The 20,593-nt window shown below is 45.2% G+C and overlaps 1 protein-coding gene across 1 annotated transcript in view; it reads right to left on the bottom strand.

Annotated features, from left to right (window-relative positions):
- MIS18BP1 (MIS18 binding protein 1) overlaps positions 1 to 20,593 on the bottom strand; it is a 60,465-nt gene that overhangs the window by 6,552 nt on the left and 33,320 nt on the right. The window contains exons 3-13 of the mRNA XM_035900444.1: positions 20,538 to 20,588; positions 17,156 to 17,290; positions 15,680 to 16,188; positions 13,533 to 13,609; positions 11,397 to 11,527; positions 6,847 to 6,937; positions 6,285 to 6,448; positions 4,848 to 5,014; positions 3,781 to 3,889; positions 1,290 to 2,136; positions 237 to 409 (exon numbers count right to left, since the gene is read on the bottom strand). Coding sequence (XP_035756337.1) covers positions 237 to 409; positions 1,290 to 2,136; positions 3,781 to 3,889; positions 4,848 to 5,014; positions 6,285 to 6,448; positions 6,847 to 6,937; positions 11,397 to 11,527; positions 13,533 to 13,609; positions 15,680 to 16,188; positions 17,156 to 17,290; positions 20,538 to 20,588 — 2,454 coding nt within the window. The remainder of the gene's footprint in view (positions 1 to 236; positions 410 to 1,289; positions 2,137 to 3,780; positions 3,890 to 4,847; positions 5,015 to 6,284; positions 6,449 to 6,846; positions 6,938 to 11,396; positions 11,528 to 13,532; positions 13,610 to 15,679; positions 16,189 to 17,155; positions 17,291 to 20,537; positions 20,589 to 20,593) is intronic.

Raw genomic sequence — 20,593 nt, 5'->3', positions numbered from 1 at the left:
TGCTGGTCACACTATTTCTGATACAGGCCAGGATGCCATTGGCCTTCCTGGCCACCTGGGCACCCTGCTGGCTCATATCCAGCCCGCTGTCAACCAGTACCCCCAGGTCCTTTTCCACCAGGCAGCTTTCCAGCCGCTCTGCCCCGAGCCTGTAGCGCTGCATGGAAATACATAGTAAATACCGCATTTAAAATTACGTCAAGACAACTGTCTACCCAGAGCCAAGATGTCCGTACCTTTCTGTTGTGGTTTTCCCAAAGTGGTCGTCGTCTTGGTGTGCGTTTTGGAATCTTTTGCCTGTTGTTCTTCTATGTACTTCTGCTGGCACTCTTCAGCAGAGCGAGACCCCACCATCATGGCCACCTCCACCCAGAAGCCGTTCCTGTGCTTTGGAAAGGAGGCGATGGCCCTGCCAAGAGAACAAAGCCCCAGCCTTCGTCAGGCGGAAGAACCCGCACGACGCTGCCTTCCTAGAAAGGACACTGCGCTGGACGCAGAGAACCGGGTCTCTGGGGGCTTGTCCAGACGCTTTAAAACATGCAAAAATTTATTTGAACAATTTAGGCTAACAGCTCCGTTACAAGATAAATTTCTTTTCTTTCTTTGCAGCAGGTTCTCCCCCCTCACGCCTTTTCAGGTTTCTGATCTAAAAGAAACCAAACATGGTTGTTTTATTACTTACTGTGTATATTGACTGCTGCCCAGTAGCTTGTTAAAGTAACTGGGCAATGCATTAATTAAACATTCTTGCAGTTAAATCTCCCCTTTACAAGACTTAAATACATAAGCAGGTCATGTTTAACACTTATTCCATTAGGGGAGACAATATGTTGCCTCTGATTTACTGTCTAAACCATAAAGATGAATACTTCCACCATCGTATTTACCTACTCGTGTTTGTCACTTCTACTCCTAGGAATGTTCATCACTTGTAACAAGATTAAGTACGTGTTTTTGAAAAAGAAGTAGAGGAGTAGGGTCACAAAATTTTGCCCAGTGCCTGTGTTCCTCTCACTTTACACTGGTGACAGTGGAGGGGCTGCTGTAGGCTCACGCATCTACAGTTATTTTAGAAAACACTCAGTTGTCTCCTTTATTTCATTATTTTTTAAATTGTTAACACAATTTGTTTTGTAAGAGGGAATTAAAAGGTAGCAGAAACCTTTAAAATAAGCTGAAAGAGACTGAATCTGAAAAATCCAAATCCAGACCATCCAAACCCTTCGGTACATTATGCCTCCCGATGTCCGAGGGAATCTTTGCCCACTGAAGACAGGGCAACCACTTGCCTGTAGAGCTTCTGCAATTCCTTCTCAGACCAACCATCAGCCGTCCTTGGGAAAAGTTCTAGAGCTTTCTGCACCTTTTCCCTCTCAGGTTCTCTTGCTTTTGCTGCTGAAGACTTGGCAGTATTAGAAACTTTACAGTTTGGTTTTTTATCAGGTACTTTTGAATTCTTTCCTTTCACCTGAAATACCTCTTCACTGCTTTCCGTGTCAGATTCAAGGAAATACCTCGGAGGGTTGTCTCTGCTTCTTGTCCTCATTGCCTTAGCGGGCAGATGGGAAGGACTAGACGGTGTTTTTCCATCAGTGGATCTGGGCACACTTTGCCCCAGCAGTGCACCATGGGAGGCAGAAAAGTGTTTTGCTGTCCTTTGTTCACACGACGCCTCGTTTGCATCGTCCTGTGAACTTTTACAGTTCGAGGAGGAATTCGAGTTTTGAGTGTCTTTTTTAAATAAAGGTTTATTTTGCCTTTTGACAGACAGGGGGATATCTTCACTGGATTCCTCTTCTTCGTCTTCGCTTGACGATTCTTCTGTTAAATGCTTGTCTCGAGTAATTTGTTTGACTGACCGTAACGAGTACTTGTACGCCCGCTGGTGTGTAGTCAGTTTTCCATGTTCTGTCTCTTTCTTTTCCTTCGTCATGCCTGGGATTCTGCTATTAGAGTCAGGTCTTTTTAGTACTTCAGTATTTAAGGGAGTCAGCCTAAGACAAAGTTGTGTGTTAACTTTTGTACTATTGATTGCGTGATCTCTTTCATCATCATCTGAAAGGAAGTGCCTGGCCTCCTTGCTTCCAGCAGGCTTGGTTTCTCTTTTGGAACTTACTCCTTTTTCATTGTTTTTCCCTGAAAGAGAGGACGTCAGTATAATGTCACACATTGTACTGTAAACCGGTACCGTGTTCTCAGACAAGTGCAGACTGGCCTGCTGCGGGATGCAACGCACCCCATGCTCGTCAGGATCTGTCAACTCCTTCCTGCTACAGAGCGCGCAGTCTGTGGGAAGAGACACGCAGCACGCCTCCGGCACGCAGCGCCCCGTGTTCTACAGAAGCCTCTCCCCAGTTTCCAGAACGCTAGAGTTCTTCAGGACAAGGAGACGTTCCTTGAACCGTCGTGTTGGGATACAAAAGTAAATCAAAGGCTGCTTCCCTCCAAAACACAGCGAAATGTCACTTAAGAGAGAAATTGGTGATGCTTGGAAACATTTCACCATGCTCTGTACTGCCCGCCCCTTCCCCATTTCAGAGACGGGTAGCACGGGTCGTCTGCAGCCCGCCTGCAAAGGCGCACCCGGCTGATAACTACAAACTCACTCCTGCTGTTAAGGGATGTCCAATAAACGTCACCAGACATGACTGACTAAAACCAGCACCTAGCAAAAGCTTCCCGAGACCGCTGCGCCTCCCTTCCCCCCCGCGTAGCTCAGAAGGGTTACGTAAAGGCCTTCTGCCCCCGCACGTACACTCCTAGGCGTTCGGGGTTAAATCCTTCAGGAAGAGGCGGCTACGTGGGACAGCCACGCAGCGTGTCCCCCAGGCAGGCCGGCCCTGCTCGGGGCAGTCAAGAAGCAGAGAAAATCCCTTTGCACGTGACTCTGACAGAGAGGATGCAGCTCAAAACCGGGACGCAGCTCAAAACCAGGCGTAAGCGCTGGGTAAGGGTCCCTCTGCCCCGAGGGAGGGCAGCCAGCGCGTGCAGGAGACGCCCCATTCCTGCCCAGTGTGCTCCCGGGACAGGCCGCCTCCAGACAACCACAACAATTAGGACTAGCCAGGCTCCGTGAAAGCATCGAGCAGATGGAGAGTAAAACAGTAAACGGAAAGCGTTGCTAAAACGCTGCGACTGAGACTGAGCAAACACCAGCATCCCAAAAGCTTTACTCGTGCTGCAGAGAGCTTTTTGCAGGAAGCATTACAGTTGCTTTAGAAGAGAAAGTTCTGCTTTCCATTTTATATTGTTTTCAGCGTTCTATTGTGTCCCAAATGTTATCAAAAATAACAGGTTTAGAACTCTATTCATACAGTTTTTTTCCCCTATGTAGGCATTTCATTTATTTTAATTCATCCAGCTTAAAAAGTAAAGCCAGGCCACCTGCTCCCTGGCCTGGTGAACTTCCCAGGCTCTCTCAAGTCACACGTAATAGCTGTGTTGAGAGATCCAAAGTACAGGAGCAGAAACTTCAAAAAAAAAATCATCATCCTTTTACTTCAGTTTCCAGAAAGAAATCTGCGCATTCCTGGGATGTGAATGAAGAAGTGATTTACAAATGTAATTTATATCCGGAGCTGCAGAACTCAGAAACCAGGATTAATGCTACTCTGACAATTTTCATAGGAGATGCAGTCAACTATTAAAAGACTTAAACAATTTCTTTACATTAACAGGACACCACCACATTGCTTTCCAGCACCCAGCTCATAATCCCACTGATTCTAGTCAATAACTTCAAAAAAAAAAAAAAAAAAAAAAATTATATATTTTTTTTACCTTTACTTTGGCTTTTTGGTGCTTCTTCCCTTGTCTTCGTTACTTCCTTTCTTTTATTCTTCTCAGAGGTGGAACTGGTCTTTCTTTGGGGTTTTTCACTACTAAACATCTTCAAAATAAAACAATTTAAGCTAAACTTCTGCGAGAGATTACATACCAAGCTCTGAAAAAGCCAAATGTCTACAGGCTGGGTAGATTGCAAAGTCCCCTGCATTGACCAGTATCTACCACCGACCATTCGATGAACACAGGCATTTATATAAACGCACGGAGCCCAGGCAACTTAGCCGGACTTCCTTTAAATTTAAATATTCTAAACCACAAGTTAAACTCCCAAGACCTAGAACCGCTGGAGTCGGTGGTAAACGGGACACACATCTTCACTGCCCCAGCTGACGACAAGCGTTCGTACACCCCCCGTTCCATAACACCAACCCATCTTCAAGAAGGAAAAAAAAAAAAAAAAGCTCACAACTACCCACAAAGAACGCTGCTTTCCTTCACTTTGTCAGAATACCATCAGAGTCGCTTACGTCTCAATCTATAACAGCACACCTCCATCCAAACTGGGGCGACCCGGACAGATGAGGATGCAAGAAATGAGGAAACACCTGGTCCTAACGAGCGCGTGACCCTACGCGGGGAGGGAGAACCGAGGGCAGGACAGGCGGACACATCAGCTCGCCTGGCACCCCCTGTGTGACTCAGCACCGTGGCCGGGCCTCAGCATTGCAACATTACAGAAATGTTTTGCTTAGGAACCTCTGTGACCCAAACCGGTACCTGCGTGCAACTTCCTGCCTGATGGATTTATCTTCCCAAAACCCCACTCATTTTTCCAGAAGGAATTCCCTATTATCCCCATTTTACAGACAACAACAGTTACCTGATAATACAGAGATTAAGACTATTTTTTTGTTTGCTTTAAAACGTTTCTGTAATGTTTTCAAGATTTCCTGCCTCTTCAGGTACCTCTCAAGAGCTGGGCCCTTCCTGTTAGATACCGAGCCAAGCTTAGTCATTATATTTAAGGTTCATTTAAGTAACAATATGCAAAAGAACCGTACCATGCTCAGATAATCTATTCCACCTTCTTCCACAGTAACATTTAGTTTCTGATCAACAATCTCACGTTGCCCACACCAGAAACTTAAGGGCGGTTTAACAAGACGGCCACTGCGCGTGTAAACTCTGCTTAAGTCATTCGATATGGAATTGCGCTTTGATGGTGTATCTACAAGAAAAAAAACAAACAAGAAATACACTTTTGTCCCAAATACTGTAGTGAAAATTCAGCTTTTCAGGCTTCACATGCTTAGGAGCAATACTGCATTTAAACCAGCTCACTGGCACTGACTACGTGGAGAACATCAAAGTTACTACAATGTTTTCTTGTTCTTTTAAAAGCGTTCAGGTTGGAAGTAAGCATACCTTAACATGACTGAAGTAATAATCTTCACAAATTATAAAATATACTGTTGTGAACTTTCTATTTTTACTTTGTTTAGAAGGTTATAAATACTGTAAAATTCATATAGGGAAGTAGAATGATAAAAAAAAGTTGTCACACTGAACAAATTCTAACTGTAGTGAGAGTAAAAAAGAAACCAGCTTTTACAGTGTTGGCAAGAAAATCCAATGACAGCGTGAACAGTACAATGAAATTTGGCCAGAACCTTATTGGAAGCTATGACGAGATATTAAAAAGAAGTCACGGTTAAAACCAAGAGCTGATGGTGTCCGTAACGAAGGTAGGGTTGCAGTACAAGGCAAAGACGACACAGGTGGATCAACAGATTGCGGCTTTACAACCATTTCCTAGAGAAACAAGCAATGTAACGGATTTCTCCACAGTCCATTCCGTCCATCCCCAGTCGTTATCACTCACTACGCCTCAGCTGTGGCAAAACCATGAAGATGCCGTCAGCCAGACCTGCTCAAGGACTTGGCACGAGTTAAACCTAAGGCAGCTAACAAAGGGGGTGGGCACTGCAGGGGAGGAGACCCACGGATGGAGCCTTGACGGAGGTCTTGCATCCCGCAGGCCTCCCAGAAGGACTAAGGAGAGAGTACGGTACCAAAATAGCAACCGGAAAAAAAAAATCCGCAGGCCTCCCAGAAGGACTAAGGAGAGAGTATGGTACCAAAATAGCAACCGGAAAAAAAAAAATAATAAATCAGCCAAGTTTGCTGTCAGAACAAACAGCTCTGGAGCCGCTGCAGACCAAACCAGACCCCTGCTGCTTCCCCGGGGCTAACCCTCAGCACAGCCCCTCGACGCAGCTGCTGTACCTACATCAGCGAACCAGAAGTAAAGAAACAAGTCAACGCTCTTGGCCACTGAGCCAACGCAAACGAGAAACTTCACCCAGCTGGTTTGTTACCTCTTCCACACAACCAATTAACAAGATACAAACCAGACAGATTAGATGGGTTTTTTTGAGAGCTGTTTTCCCCAGCAAAAGCTAACTTCTTACCACGAGAAAGGATTATTTCGTACTCACAATTGTTTTCATCGTTCTTCGGTAATACTTCATAGGTGGTGTTTCTGACTTCAGGTTTCTTTACCTTTCTTGCTGAGTCTTCTGCATTTTTCAACATATCCGTACTGGCCGCTGAGTCACTCTCTTCATTTTCATCCTCACCAGTATTTTGTTTTCGTTCTTTCCTAATGATTTGGAGTTTAAGAAAAGAAAAAATAGACATCTGCAAAAGTTGTCCTTTAACAAGACATGAATTTATGTAAATTCAAAGTCTTCTCATCTCGGCAAAAGCCGATAGCACGGTGCAGCCGTACTCATACAGACCCCCTGTGGGCCACTACGTCGGCAAAGCCCTTTGCTTGTCCTCATGGCTACCTAAACAAGCAGAACAAAACCAAACGGGTATAATGAAGAAAGGGCAAAGGGTATCCTTCCAAAGCCGCGACCGGTGTTTGCCTGGAACAGTGTTCATGCACGCATCTACAATCTTTTATACTCCTCTAGCATAGTATTCTTAAAAAGCAAAATCTCAGTAAATACTTTAAAGAACATTGCAATGAAACAGAACCTCCAGAGAAATTACCTTCTCCTCTCCTCGAGAAACTCCTCAACGTATTCCTTCCACTTTTTGGAAAACCCGTATGTAAATCTTTTGATGAAACGGTAGGGAAATCCTGTTTGAAACACAAGTCGCATTAACAACAGCTGAGATACACTTTGAATCAGAAAGGGCAGAAATAATACCTGTACAGTCATAGTTTTGTAAGTACCTCAAAGCTCGCTGCATCTCTCAACACCAGAGGGAGACAGGTTTCCCCAGTTTAAGAGACCAGCGCACTTCATAGAAAAGTCAATGAAGGGGTCATTAACTACAGACATCAGCATCTGGAGACAGCATTCTAGTTCCCTGGGAAGCAGGAGCATGAGCTTTCCCCGTTCACCTGGCTGGACTGGCACGTGGCTTCTCTGCTGAGTGCCAGAGGTCCCTCAGAAAGCCCGGAGTTTTGGGGCTCTGGTTAGGCCTAAGCTATGTGGGACTTACCATATCAAGGAAACTCCACGTGGAAGAAAAGTTTGGTTTGCCTTGATACAGAAGCTGGTCAGTCAAAAGCACACAGACTGTTCATGAGGCTTAGCCAAAGACCAACTGCATCAGGGAGCAGGCGCACTCAAAGTATCTAGCAGCAACATTATAAGCCTGGGAGGTTCTTCAGGTAGTGCAGATACAACAGAATGACTCTATTGTTTTGTCTCTGAAACTGGAAAACAACCCTAAAACCAGATATTGATGCAAAGGTATAATGTAATCCTTTGTTGCAACAGAGAAGGAAAAAAGCAGCACTTGAGCTCCAGGCTTCGAGCAAAACGGGACATGTAACACTTAGCACGTAGCCTTCTCACTGACGGGATATAACCCGTGCGGTGCCAGAGCACAACGTCGAGCCACTGCTTGCCTGCCTAAAACACCAGCAGCGTTCAGCCTCCAACTCCGAGACGGCTGGTCATGGACTACTACAAGAAGGGTCTGCAACATGTGGGTAGAAAGCTTAAGCAGTCACGTATTTATCTGAAATTCTGGGAAGCTGCATCTTCACTGGAAAGCATTCAACAGGCACAGGAGTCAAAAAGGGAAAAAAAAAAATAAATATGAAATTGCATCCACAATCTGTTAATCCTGGGAGCTGAAGGGCCATTAATGACTGCCCGCACCAGCTGAGCTCCTCCAGGAGGACAGGCAATGAGAAAGGCGCTCTTTCCTTGGTTTATTTAATGTACAAGCACAGCTCCACCTAGCCCCAACCAGCAAAGGATACTCACAGCAGAGGCCAAAGAAGAGTACAGAAGCCAGGCGAGTGTACAGGAATCCCTCCAAGCCATCTCCCGACCTCCAACTGAGAAACCAACACCGATTGCTATGTATTTAAAAACCCTGAAGGAATTTGCCTTCCAGGGAATTGTTCCATCTCCGATGGAACTCAAGTAAACCTTCAGCATCTACAAGATGCTGTGCAAGGATTTCCACAACTGAGATGCACGTAGCATGAAAAACCTCTTATTTCCCATCTACAACTTTTTTTTTTATTTCCTTTATTCTGTTATTGCAAGAGGCTGCACACAACTGATCGTTATTTACCATCTCCATTCCCTTTGTTATTTCATTAACCTCGCCCACAGCTCCTCCCCGTTTCCCATTTAGCAGGCCAAGAAGTCATAGCTTAGTTTGTCCTTCGCCCTGCAAAAGCCTTTTCATAACTTTAAACACATTTTTCTTCTCCATGCATTTCCTACTTCTGCATTCTTTGTGAGAGCAGGTTGTTGGGGTTCCTGCAGGGAGGGGGCAGGAGGAACGCGGGGTTGTTCTCAGTCTCCAAGATGTCCGTGTATCATACGGGTTTTACAGCTGATAGCAGTCTTTTGGTTCCACTCAACGTTCGAGTTGTTCAACTGCTAGTGAGCATTAAGCTGGCTTCTGAACAGAACCACCTAGCAAAACCCCCAGACCTTGTTCCTCAGTTCTTACTGTGAGCTGAGTCTCTTACATCATCACGTGCTGCCATGCGGGGGCTGAACAAGATCATCTTTAACGGTCCCTCCCAAAACAAACTATGAAACCATCCGTGACAGACGTAACAACATGCTTTCCCCTACCAGCACATGCATCACTTTACATTTAGCAGGACTGAATTTCATCATTTTAATGCCCATTCCAAGCTCTCATGACCTACTTTGTGGCCAGCACTCACCATCCTGCTGCACTTTGGCAACACCAGACTACAGCGGCTGCTTCCCGGCTCATGTTCTTTTCTACAAAGTTTATGAATCTGCTCAACAGCCCACGCCATTATGGGATTATTTTTATTCCCCTCATTTTCTGTTGTTATTTAAACCCACAGAAGCTCCTCCTCCTCCTCACATAACTACTTTGCATCCCTACAAATCTTCCTAAGAGTCTTTCTCAAAGCCCAAAGCCCAGCGGCCCCATCGAAGAAGCCTTACACCATAGTGAGGCATTACTTCATCCATAGCAGCACTGTAGATGCCTTCCCCCATACCTCACTATCTATACATCCACCAATCCCACTCATTATTAGTTTCTATTGGCTTACCTCCTACAAATGCCAAATTCCACATTCCTTAATTTCAAGGGGCTTGGGAAACGACTGTCTGAGAAAGCTCTGCAGCACCTTTCAGGCCCATAGGTACCGAAGCAGGTTTTTTGCGAGACGTTAGGTGCTAATCGTCTCATCTTTCAGCTCCTTTAAAGTGCTTTAGGAGCAGCATTCCATTCTAGCACATAGGTTCATTCTTTATAAGGACTGGATAAAATATTTCCCGTCCATGGGGAAGGGCTCTAGCCAAAGCACGCTGTTGCATGGGCGCAGGCTGGAACGGAGCGCGTGCCGCAGGGGGCTGTGTGCAACATTCCTGCCGCGGGGCGGTTGGGACCTCAGCCACAGAAAACACCTTTCCAGGAACAGAGCCTCTGCAGTTCAAGAGCCTGCGCTGTCCTTTGCACAGTTTCATCAACAGTGACCACTGGCCAGGTTTGGTGGCACACCTGGAGTCCCAGATTGCTAATTAATAACCACTTTGGATAACGAGGCAGAAGGAGGTAAGTGCCTAGCCAGCGCTCTTACTGCAACACATTTCATTAATCCTTTCAGCGCTTTGGAGAGTCACTCTGAGTGCCTGTACACATCAGCCAAATATTTCCCACGGGCAAGCAGTCCTGTGCTGGCACAGCGTTGCTCACAAACCAACAGTGCCACAGCGACAGCCCCAGCTGCTCCTGGCTGCCAGTACCCCCGGTTTAGGGTTAGGCTTTCGATGTGGCATTTCTTCTCCCCTCTACCTACACTAGCTTGGCTTTAACTTCGCTTTTGATTCAATGATCGATACTGATTCTGTTCAGGGTATTTCCAAGAGATTTTCCACACCAACCCTACGATAGGTTTTTTGTGTGTTGGGGGATGCTGGGAGGCGAAGGGGAAGCTGAGAAGGAGGGATGTTTTGCCATAAGTGCTAAATCAGATGATCTGAAGAATTTTTTCAGCACAGACTGTTAACTCTTAGGCTTAGGAAACCTCTGTGGTGCTTGAGCCACCCTGCTCAGAATTCTCATGCTGTCACTTTTCCTTCTCAGAATATTAAAATAAAATAAAAAAAAGTAAGTATTTAGCAGAGGAACTAATAAAAAAATTCAATTCAGAGAGCAGCCAAGTCAGGTATTTATCAGAATGCACTCCAGTACTGCAAGCAGTAAGAAAAAAATGAAAGCCACAGACACCTCTTTGGATGCCTTGCGCGGGGCCTGAGAGAGCAAAGAGTGCACGTATGCTCCTTTGAAAAGCGCGGGACCACGCGCACGAGGCACGTCTGCATGGAGGCAAGCATTTACTCCATCTATGCCACAGGCGATCCTTACGTTCCTAGAGCTGCCTGTAAGCACTAACATGGCAGCTTGTTTGCTAGTGAACATGACAGCAAATGCGTGTGAAGCAAGAAAAATAGAATGAAGCCTAGCCTAGCTTTAGCTTTGTGTGTAAATTACATCTCCCTTAAAATTCCACATGCTTCAAAACAATCTGAATGAGGAAGTTTTGCTGGATTTGGTACAACACAGCACTTAGACACTAAAGATGGTTCAGTTTACCAAATTATAAGGCACAGACATCATAACTAGTCTGTCTCCAGAAACACCATGTAGTGTTGCAGAACTAGCGGTTACCCAGTGAATAGTAAGTCACAGATAGAATGCCAACACCAGAGTCATTTCAGTAGTGTATAAACAATCCTGTTTGAATGTCTTAGCACTATTTAATTGCCAAAACATTGACCAAAATTACGTAAAGGCAATCTCAGCAAAGAAGTTTCTTTAAAAGAACGCAGCCATTTGCCAACTTCATGACCTGAAAGCCATCTCTGTAACTGCAGCGCCCTGACAACGCCAGCTACAATCGACGTTAGACAGCATTGAGAAATCGGATGCTGGAGTCACTCTCCAGCACGTGCTGAATACCCACCGAGCGCAGTTAGCGGGGTAAGACAACACGTTTGCCTCAGCAGTATGTTCAATCATAAATCTAAAGCCCTTCTCCATTTGTAATGTTACATTAAGAATCATCTTCTTACCTTCTTTTCTCATCGAAGCTGAATCTATATTTCCCTGTAGCAAGTAGATACTGCCAGAGGAGGTTTTAACTTGGTTGTATGCTATGCGTTCCATAACCGCATTACTGTGCCAAGGCAGACCTTTCATATCTCTAAGACAGAAAACATGAAGAACAGAAATAAAACATTGTTTTTACAGAAGAAGGTATTTAAAATTACAGTATTGTTATGCCATATGAGCCTAGCAGTGTCACCTATTTTATGAGCAATATAGACAGATACGACACTGGCAGGTTGAAGCTAGGTTTTCTTTTCTTAGCTTGGAAGAGAAACAGTCCTGGCTTTGTCTGATGCTTGGACAGGAGACGAAATGACCGTGTCAGCTAGCGCGGGCGTTAGTCACAGAGCATGAGCTTGGCATTAGGCTGCTGAAGGAAAACGGACACAGGAGTCCATCCAGCGCATCGCTGCAGTGACACCATTGTGCAAGTTACAAAAGTACCGCTACACAGGTCAAATAAATGTAATAATCCTGGGGAAAATATACATTTCTGACCTTCCTATTTAAAGATGAGAACAGCTGAAGAAGGAGCCCTAATATGTGTGTTGAATTAGCGTTGTTAAGAAGTTAAGGGGCTTCTCCATGAGAAATAAAAAAACAGATCCAAGCATCTACATTTTGGGGGTTTCTTGGGGGGTGATTGTTTTTGTTTTGTTTTGTTTTTTTAATATACTTTTACAGCAGTAACCAACAGATCAACCTACAGAACAATATTAAGGACTGAAACCCAAGAGGACAGCGAAAACATTGAACTGTATAACTTGCCACAAAATATTAATGGCAGTCGATTCAGAGGGCCTATAAAGCAAATGAAATATATCGTGTGTCAGCACCACATATCAGACAGACACCAACACAAATGAAAAGAGAACATGTTGCTCGTAGTGAAGGGTGCAAAGTGAGAGGATCAGTTGTTTTCATACAGCCATGAAACAATTGTCAGTTCCCACTAGGAATCCTACCACGGGACATCCTCCTGACATCTCTCGGTCAGCATACCGAATTACTTCCTTTCACAGTGCTACTGCTGTTGAGCGAGGTTCCGAGTTTTCAGATGAGTAACTATGTGTTAGGTAGTCACTAGCTACAGAAAGAGCAGAATAATCTTCCCTGAGGGTAGATTCTCGCAATGTCTTCAAACAACTTTATTGCAAGCTAAAACTCTCCTTCGTTCTGACACTCGTTTTCTTGATCTCATAGCTGTTTGAATACAATCTGACCAAAAACATAACCAAAAAACCCCTGCCGAGTCAGTTTTTAGGTGGACCAGCTGCTGCCATGGTTCATAGAGGTATAGAGTAACAGTGCCACCACAAGTGATACGGCAGGAACATACGGCTGATGGCAGTCTGCACCATGTTTGACTTCGAGCAGCCACAAGACAGAATTTTTGTGAAAGGAGGTAGAAGCTCCTAAGACCCCTGGTCAGCACCAGTTTGGGGGATCTACTAGACAAACACATTTGTCTTTGTTCCTCTTAACCTCTTTCATGGACTCAGGGCAGGGCTTTGATAAAATTATTGAACCAGTAAGTTCCTGTAGGGAGGCTCTCTACCTCTTGCACACATGACGGAATTCACCTCTTCCTTGATGAAGAAGTTTAAACTATAACATTACTTTTTATTTACCAAAGGCTACGAGCAAGTTCCGTGAAGGTGCAGCTCCCATGGCCACCTAAGCCAACCCAACCACGGTTCCTTCCGCCCCGCCATACTGCAGCCCCCGCCGTGCAGTCCCTCATCCCCCCGTGCACCAGCTCTGCCCTTCTGCAGGCTCTGAAGCAAATGGGCTCAGCATGCTTAGCCAGAAGAGAGGTAACTGCGTTTAAAAAAAAAAACAATAAAAGAACGGGAAGAGTTGTAAGCAGCATCACGAGGGTTAGGAGGCAAGCAAAGGGCCGTGTTCCCTCTGGCTGGGGAGGAAAGCAGCCGAAGCGTGTGGAACTGCTTCCAACAGTTACCAAGGTATTCCAAGAACACAAGTCTCAAAGCCACGGCTGTTCAGCCAGGTGAAGATGGTATAGCCTTTCCAGCCCAGGTGCTGAAAGCCTGCCAACATGTTTTACATTGCGTTTAAATCAGAAAACTTTTTCTTACTTCCGTTTTCCTTCAACATATATCGCAGTGTTACCGTCCATCACTTTAATTCTCCAATTCGTTAGGCAGACGTGTTTCTGTTACCAAAAAAAAGTAGTCATTGTTAAATGAGACTAAGCTATGCAACATCGCCAAGGCATTAGCAAAATAGAAATTAACTCCTGCGTAACTTGAGAAGATATTTAGGTACCACCCTCCAGAGCAGAAAAAACTCAAAACAAGTTATACACATAAATATTGATGCATAATCAAGCTGGAGTCTAATGCGCAAGTGAAGACAGGGATTTAAATTATAGAAATTTTCGAGTAATTTAGTGTTGACTTTCAGAAGACAAAGTCATTGGCCAAGACCACTAACAAATCCAAAAAGCTACTCAAAATAAATACTAACACTATGCCATACCTCTTACACTTTGTCATCTGTCCTCTGTTACTGTTCAGAAAAAAAAAGTTATCCATGAAATAATACAGTTGTATTTATTGGCTACGTTACTGCCAAAATTCAGACAGTATCAAACCGGCTGTATCTGATATTGCAGACTACTGACACCCACACAGCTGCAGTACCTTCACTTTGCATTAAATAGCCAGCAAGCCAGTTGCACTTGAGTTGCTGTTTGGAAAACTGCGTGTGAAACACACTGCTAACATACTGCTTTGTTTTAAAAAAAGCCGATTGGAAAATGTTTAACATCTGAACCCATCACTATTTCTCCTCACAACTGCAGTTAATAAACCCCAGATCTTTTCCTTAACGATGTTTGCCTTTTGACCATCAGCCTTGACTTCACTGAAGATCTTACCAACGATTTAACCCTGACTGAGGAAAAAGACCCAACATGTCTGGCCAGCACCTACTTGATGAACAGATCTGCAGCGCCCGACAACATCATCTCTTTCAGCACCTTCTACTCAGCTACAAATCTTTAATATTAATGGATATCTGTTCCTTAACTAAACCAAAGCTCATCATGAAGGTAACTTTTTTTTGTTTTAAGACAGGAAAACATATCAAACACTCTTGACACCAGTAAGGGAGAACGACACAACTAACTTGCTTAACTTGAAGAGGACTGTGACCCCGCAGGTTTCTCCAGGGAGCAAAGGGAACTCAGCCCTTGGGAAGGTTTGCTTCCACCAGCTTCCTGGGCTCATCGCTGGGGAATGCGGTACGCTTCACAATACACCGCTTTCCTTGAGATTTATTCAGAAAGTTGTAAACACTGCCAAGCACGTATGGAACTGAAAATAAGATCTGCGGACGAGTCTCCTAGGAAGAGACCCTTGTCCCACTTAATTCAACAGAAGTTTGGGTATTCTGTAGGAAAGCCAAGACTTTTACCTCACTATCAGCTATACAGATTTCAGTTAACTTTAGAGCCATCCCCAACCTACAGATAGGAAAGATCTCTCCTCCTCGGCTTTGTGTAGACAGCCAAGAGCTGGACTGGCCAGTGATGCGTTTCACGTCCATCGTACCATCACATGGCAATTAATGTATTAGAGAGATGACGTAGGAGGCTCCTTCAGGTAGAGAACTCTTTCAGCCCATACTGTGGCTTGTGAATACTAAACCAACAAGCCTTCTTTTGCACAAAAAAAAGATACCCTGAACACCATCATCTTGGAGTACGGGAAAACAGAAAGCCTTTTGGTAGGAAAGCATTTACCAGTACATAGAATCATAGAATGTTTAGGGTTGGAAGGGACCACTAGTGGTCATCTAGTCCAACCCCCCTGCAGTGAGCAGGGACACTGCTAACTAGATCAGATTGCTCAGAGCCCCATCCAACCTGGCCTTGAATGTTCCCAGGGATGGGGCCTCCACTACCTCTCTGGGCAACCTGTTCCAGTGTTTTACCACCCTCATTGTAAAAAATTTCTTCCTTACCTCTAGCCTGAACCTACCCTGTTCTAGTTTAAAACCATTTCCCCTTGTCCTAACACAGCTGGCCCTATGAAAAAGACGTTCCCCATCTTTCCCATAGGCCCCCTTTAGGTACTGGTACAGTCTAATGAAATAAAAGTTTCTTCTCTTCTGACTGCTCATGACTTTTGGAGAGAAAAAAAACAGATAAATAGCAACTATGAACTACAAGCAGCCCACAGGAATATACCAGTTGCCCTGAAGTATTAAGTTTTCTCACCTCTTTGTCTGTGTTGCCAGCAACTTGATCCATATGAGGTTTATCCAAAGGGACATTAGAGCCTTCTTTCAGCTTTTGCTTCCTTGGAATGTGGACTTTGGGAGAAGAGAGCATTATGCTACAGATGCACTGTGAGGGCTTTTGAGGATTAGTGTCCAGTATCTTTTCTACTCCATGAGCAGCTTGCTTATTACTTGGCTGCAACTCTCTTCTGTCTTGGTGCAGTTCAGTACATTTTGCTTTTCCATTTCCCCACCTTTCTTCTAACTGATCCCCATTTCCAAAAGGGGTGGATTGTAAATTCACAGAACTAATCATTGTATTTTGAGACATTTCATCATCAGCATCCATGGATTCCATAAGAAAATTATCCTGATCATCCTTATCAGCGGCCACATACTCTGTAGGACCATTCCTGAGCTGCTCAGCAAAAGCAGGTTTGACTACTGGCTTTTCTGTATGTGTGGAAGGAGGAACGTTTTGTTTGACTGGGTTTGAAGGTGTTGGATCTGCCCATTAAAAAAAAAAAGAGAAAAGGAATAACAAAGAAATCAGTGAAATCTGAGAACTAATACAAGTATTTTCATAAAGTTTGCTCCATTTTTACTAAGAGGAGGTTGTACTGATTAGCATTACCACAATTGTGAAAGCACTGCCTATTTCGATTGTTAACGTCGACAGCAAGCCGGTCTTTGAATTTGTTTGGACTAGCTTTTCCTCACCACCAGATCAATACTCCTGCTGTTAAAGACTGACAGATACCCCACTTTCCCCCAAACCCAACACCTCAAATATTCCCATCTTTCTAGATTTCAAGGTGTGGACTTCTAGCCATGCCGCTGCTCTGCCGAGAGCTACAGGCACCGGGATTTGAGTTTTCAGACAAATTAAGTTTCGTTTTGAAGTTGAACACTGCTAAGACTTTGGCATGCATAATTTTCTTCATCTGCATTTTCAAAACTGAATTACAAGACAGAAGCATATACAGGGTTGCTATCAAGTAACGACATGGAAAAAAAGCAAATACAAGACAACTTCTCACAGAACCAAACCTTTTCACTTTATGTATGAAAAACTGGGTAAAAAAAAAAGAGCCATCAAATAAGAGGTTTAGAATTTTTCCACCAAGTTTCACATCCGAATGGCAAGGTTATCCCTAGTCTCTAAGGAACTGTTAACCACATCAGGAGCCTGAAGGTAGATGCCTTTCGTTGTCAGGGGAGATAGTGCGCTCAAACGGACTAACAATGTCAAGCTTCAAGGTCACAGCCCTAAACCATAGTTAAACCAAGTCTAATGCCATCTCCAGGTTTGAAAAGGCAGATTTGCAGGTTTATTCCTCCATTTTCCACTGCGCACAGACTACAAAGAAAGAGGAATGATACTCTGCCCAAGCACGCGAGAGATTATAAGCAAGAACAGAAACCCTAAAGTCAAGGAGGCTTTTGAAGTGTTTTTAAGAGAAATAACAAGTACCTTTTTGCTGCTGCTGCTGCTGCTGCAATTTCCGCTTTACACGCAAGAAGAACTTCTGAGGGGATTCCAATACAAGAGGGTCTAAGGCTAGTGCTTTTGTGGTTCGGTTCTCAGGAATCCGAGTGCAAAATAATTCTGGAAAATAATAATACAAAAAAAAAAATGTTTGAATTTGGGAAAGAAAAACATTTTCATGTGGGGGGGCAGGGGAAGCAAGGTACGTACTTTGTAAGATACTAAACTGCCCTATGCAACAATATGTTTTCTTTTCATTCCCAAGATGGATGGGCAATACGACCTTTCCCTTTTCATCAGGAGCTTAGCTGTTTTGTTGCCCCAGCTGCATGTGAGAAACACCCTCAGGTGTGTGTCTGTCTGCATGTCTGGGCGTCACCCAGCCCACAGGAATCAACAGGATTTTGGAGGTGCCTACAAATGGGGAGTGTCTCACAGTATTAAGGTCTAACAAGCAGCATCTATGCTAACCCCTTTTGGTATTCGATCAAAAGTCATTATCAATTTGTGAATCATAGAATCACTTTGGTTGGAAAAGACCTTTGAGATCATCGAGCCCAACCTTTAACCTACCCCTGCCATCCCACCACTAAACCCTGGCCCTAAGCACCTCATCTCTCCTTCTTTTAAATCCCTCCAGGGATGGGGACTCGACCACCTCCCTGGGCAGCCCATTCCAGAGCCTGACAGCCCTTTCAGGGAAGAAGTTTTTCCTAATGTCCAGCCTAAACCTGCCCTGGCGCAGCTTCAAACCATTCCCCCTCGTCCCATTGCCCGTTCCCAGGGAGCAGAGGCCGACCCCCCCTCCCTACAGCCTCCTCTCAGGCAGTTGTAATTCCTAGGGATGGTGACTCCACCACTTCTTTTCTCCAGGCTAAACAATCCCAGTTCCCTCAGCCGCTCCTTGTAAGACTTGTGCTCCAGAACCCTCACCAGCTTTGTTGTTCTCCTCTGGACATGTTCCAGCAACGCAACATCTGTCTTGTAGTGAGGGGCCCAAAACTGAACACAGGATTCGAGGTGTGGCCTCCCCAGCACCGAGTACAGGGGCACGGTCCCTGCCCTGCTCCTGCTGGCCACACTATTCCTGATACAGGTCAGGATGCCATTGAATGTGATGATGCAAGGGCAAAAATATACCTTCTGGAAATCCATTGTTAAAAAGGGAAACAAAAAACAACATTAGGAGCTTTCACTTTTTATAAAAATCACAGAATAGTTTGGGTTGGAAGGCACCTTTAGAGATCCAGTCTAAACCTGCCCTGCTTCAGTTTAAAGCCATCCCCCCTTGTCCTCTCACAGCTGGCCCTACTAAAAAGCTTGTCCCCCCCTTTCCTCTGGGCCCCCTTGAAGCCCTGACCGGCCGCACTCAGCTCTGCCCGCAGCCTTCTCTTCTCCAGGCTGAACACCCTCAACTCTCCCAGCCTGGCCTCAGAGCAGAGGGGCTCCAGCCCTCGGAGCACTTCTGTGGCCTCCCCTGTCCCCGCTCCAACAGCTCCATCGATAAAGATATTAAGTAGCGCCAGTCCCAATCCCGATCTCTGAGGATCACCACTCATCACTGGTCTCCACTTGGACATCAAGCTGTGGCTGTCCCTGAGGGACACCACTTGCCACCGATCTCCATCCGGACATTGACCACTATCCCCGGATGCAACCATCCAACCAATTCCTCATCCGCTGAACAGTCCAGCCATCAAATCCATATTTCTCCAATTTAAAGAATAGGATGTTGTGGGGGACCATGTCAAAGGCCTTACAGAAGTCCAGATAGATGACATGCGTCGCTTTTCCTTTGTCCCCTGGGAACACTTCTTCATAGAAGGCGACTAGATTGGTCAGGCCCTTGGTGAGGCCACACTGGCTGTCTCAAATCACCTCCCTGGCCTCCCACGTGCTTTAGCATAGCTCCTAGGAGGATCTGTTCCATGATCTTCCCAGGCACAGAGGTGAGGCTGACAGGTTGGCAGTTCCCAGGGTCCTCCCTTCTACCTTTTTTAAAAATGGGTGCAATGTCTCCCTTTTTCCCGTCACCACAATAATGGTTCAATCTCGTTTTTACTGTATCCAACAGAAACACTAAGAGTAACGAGTGGGTTTGTGTTGCAGCAAAGAGATTTGGGAAAACATTTTTGTATCTAACCATAAAACGAGGACACTGCCATAACTGCAAGTTCTTTTGAGAACAACTCGATAACCCCCCAGCAAAACCAGCATACAGCTGCCCACGCTAGTGGCCAGATAAGACAGGCTGAGCACTTAGCCTAGTTTTCTGCAATGATGTCTTAAAACAAACACAGACAAACCAGGTAGGTCTTAACCCCCACCCAAAACTAGAGAAAAGTTTAGTCCAGGAGACTGGTAAGTACTGTACTTCAAAGAGGAATACATGTAGCAATGAAGCATAACCCTTCTGACGAACCAGCCAGTATTTCAGCGGGTCTCCCACTGCAGGTGATTGTAACAGGAGAATGGGGCACCACCACAGGACACCTTCCTCTTCAAAATACCTCTGTTACCTTTACAGATCCACAGCTCTGCGCCATTCCTACTTGCCTATTGCGGCTGCAGCAACTTTACGGGAGGGAGCACAGTGCTTACAGGTTCACATTTTGCCAACCAGTCAGAAAGAGAAGATGCACTGGAAAAGCCACCAGACCAGGCTGCCCAAGGAGACACCCTGGCATTTCAATCCAAATAATTTTTCCACCAACCTTTCTCCTTTCTGTATTGACTATAGGGAGTAGTTAAAGTAATCGGTTGTTTTGATTTTTTTAATTTACAAAGTGTAATTCTGTTTTTCAAGATGTTGCAGAGGCCCAATCCCATTCACAGACAGAACAGAGGGAGTAGTTAAAGCCATACTGAGCAAGGAAATACCATGGGAGGGATTCCTCTAAGGCAAAGAAAGGGTAAGAGAAATCAACTATGGTACAGACACATTTTAGCATTAAAAAAAACCCCTCCATCCAAGCTTTTTTTTTTTTTTAAAATCCCCAAAGACCTGGGGGAAAACCAGTACTGGTACCAATACTTTTTACACAGAATCCCAGCCTGGCAGGGGCTGGCAGGGCCCTCGGGAGCTCACCCAGTGCCACCCCCCTGCCCAAGCAGGCTCACCCAGAGCAGGGGGCACAGGACAGCGTCCAGGCGGGGGTTGAAGATCTCCAGAGAAGGAGACTCCACAGCCCCCCTGGGCAGCCTGGGCCAGGGCTCCATCACCCTCCAAGTCAAGAAGTCCACCTATGGACACACATTGGCTGCTTTTTCCAGACCCTGGGAGAGTCGCAGGAGGAACACAGAGCAAGTCATACCGAGCTAAACGCTAAACGAGAGACAGCTTTCTCGGAGAAGCAGCGGAACAAACCTCCTTTCGGCTGGACGCAGGCAGCGGGCGCCTTGGCGGGTCCCTGCCGCCCTTCG

The sequence above is a fragment of the Egretta garzetta genome, unplaced genomic scaffold, assembly GCF_000687185.1.
Source record: "Egretta garzetta isolate BGI_Z169 unplaced genomic scaffold, ASM68718v1 scaffold28, whole genome shotgun sequence".
In the NCBI taxonomy this organism is placed as follows: domain Eukaryota; kingdom Metazoa; phylum Chordata; class Aves; order Pelecaniformes; family Ardeidae; genus Egretta; species Egretta garzetta.
This window is presented reverse-complemented; position numbering and strand designations above follow the sequence as displayed.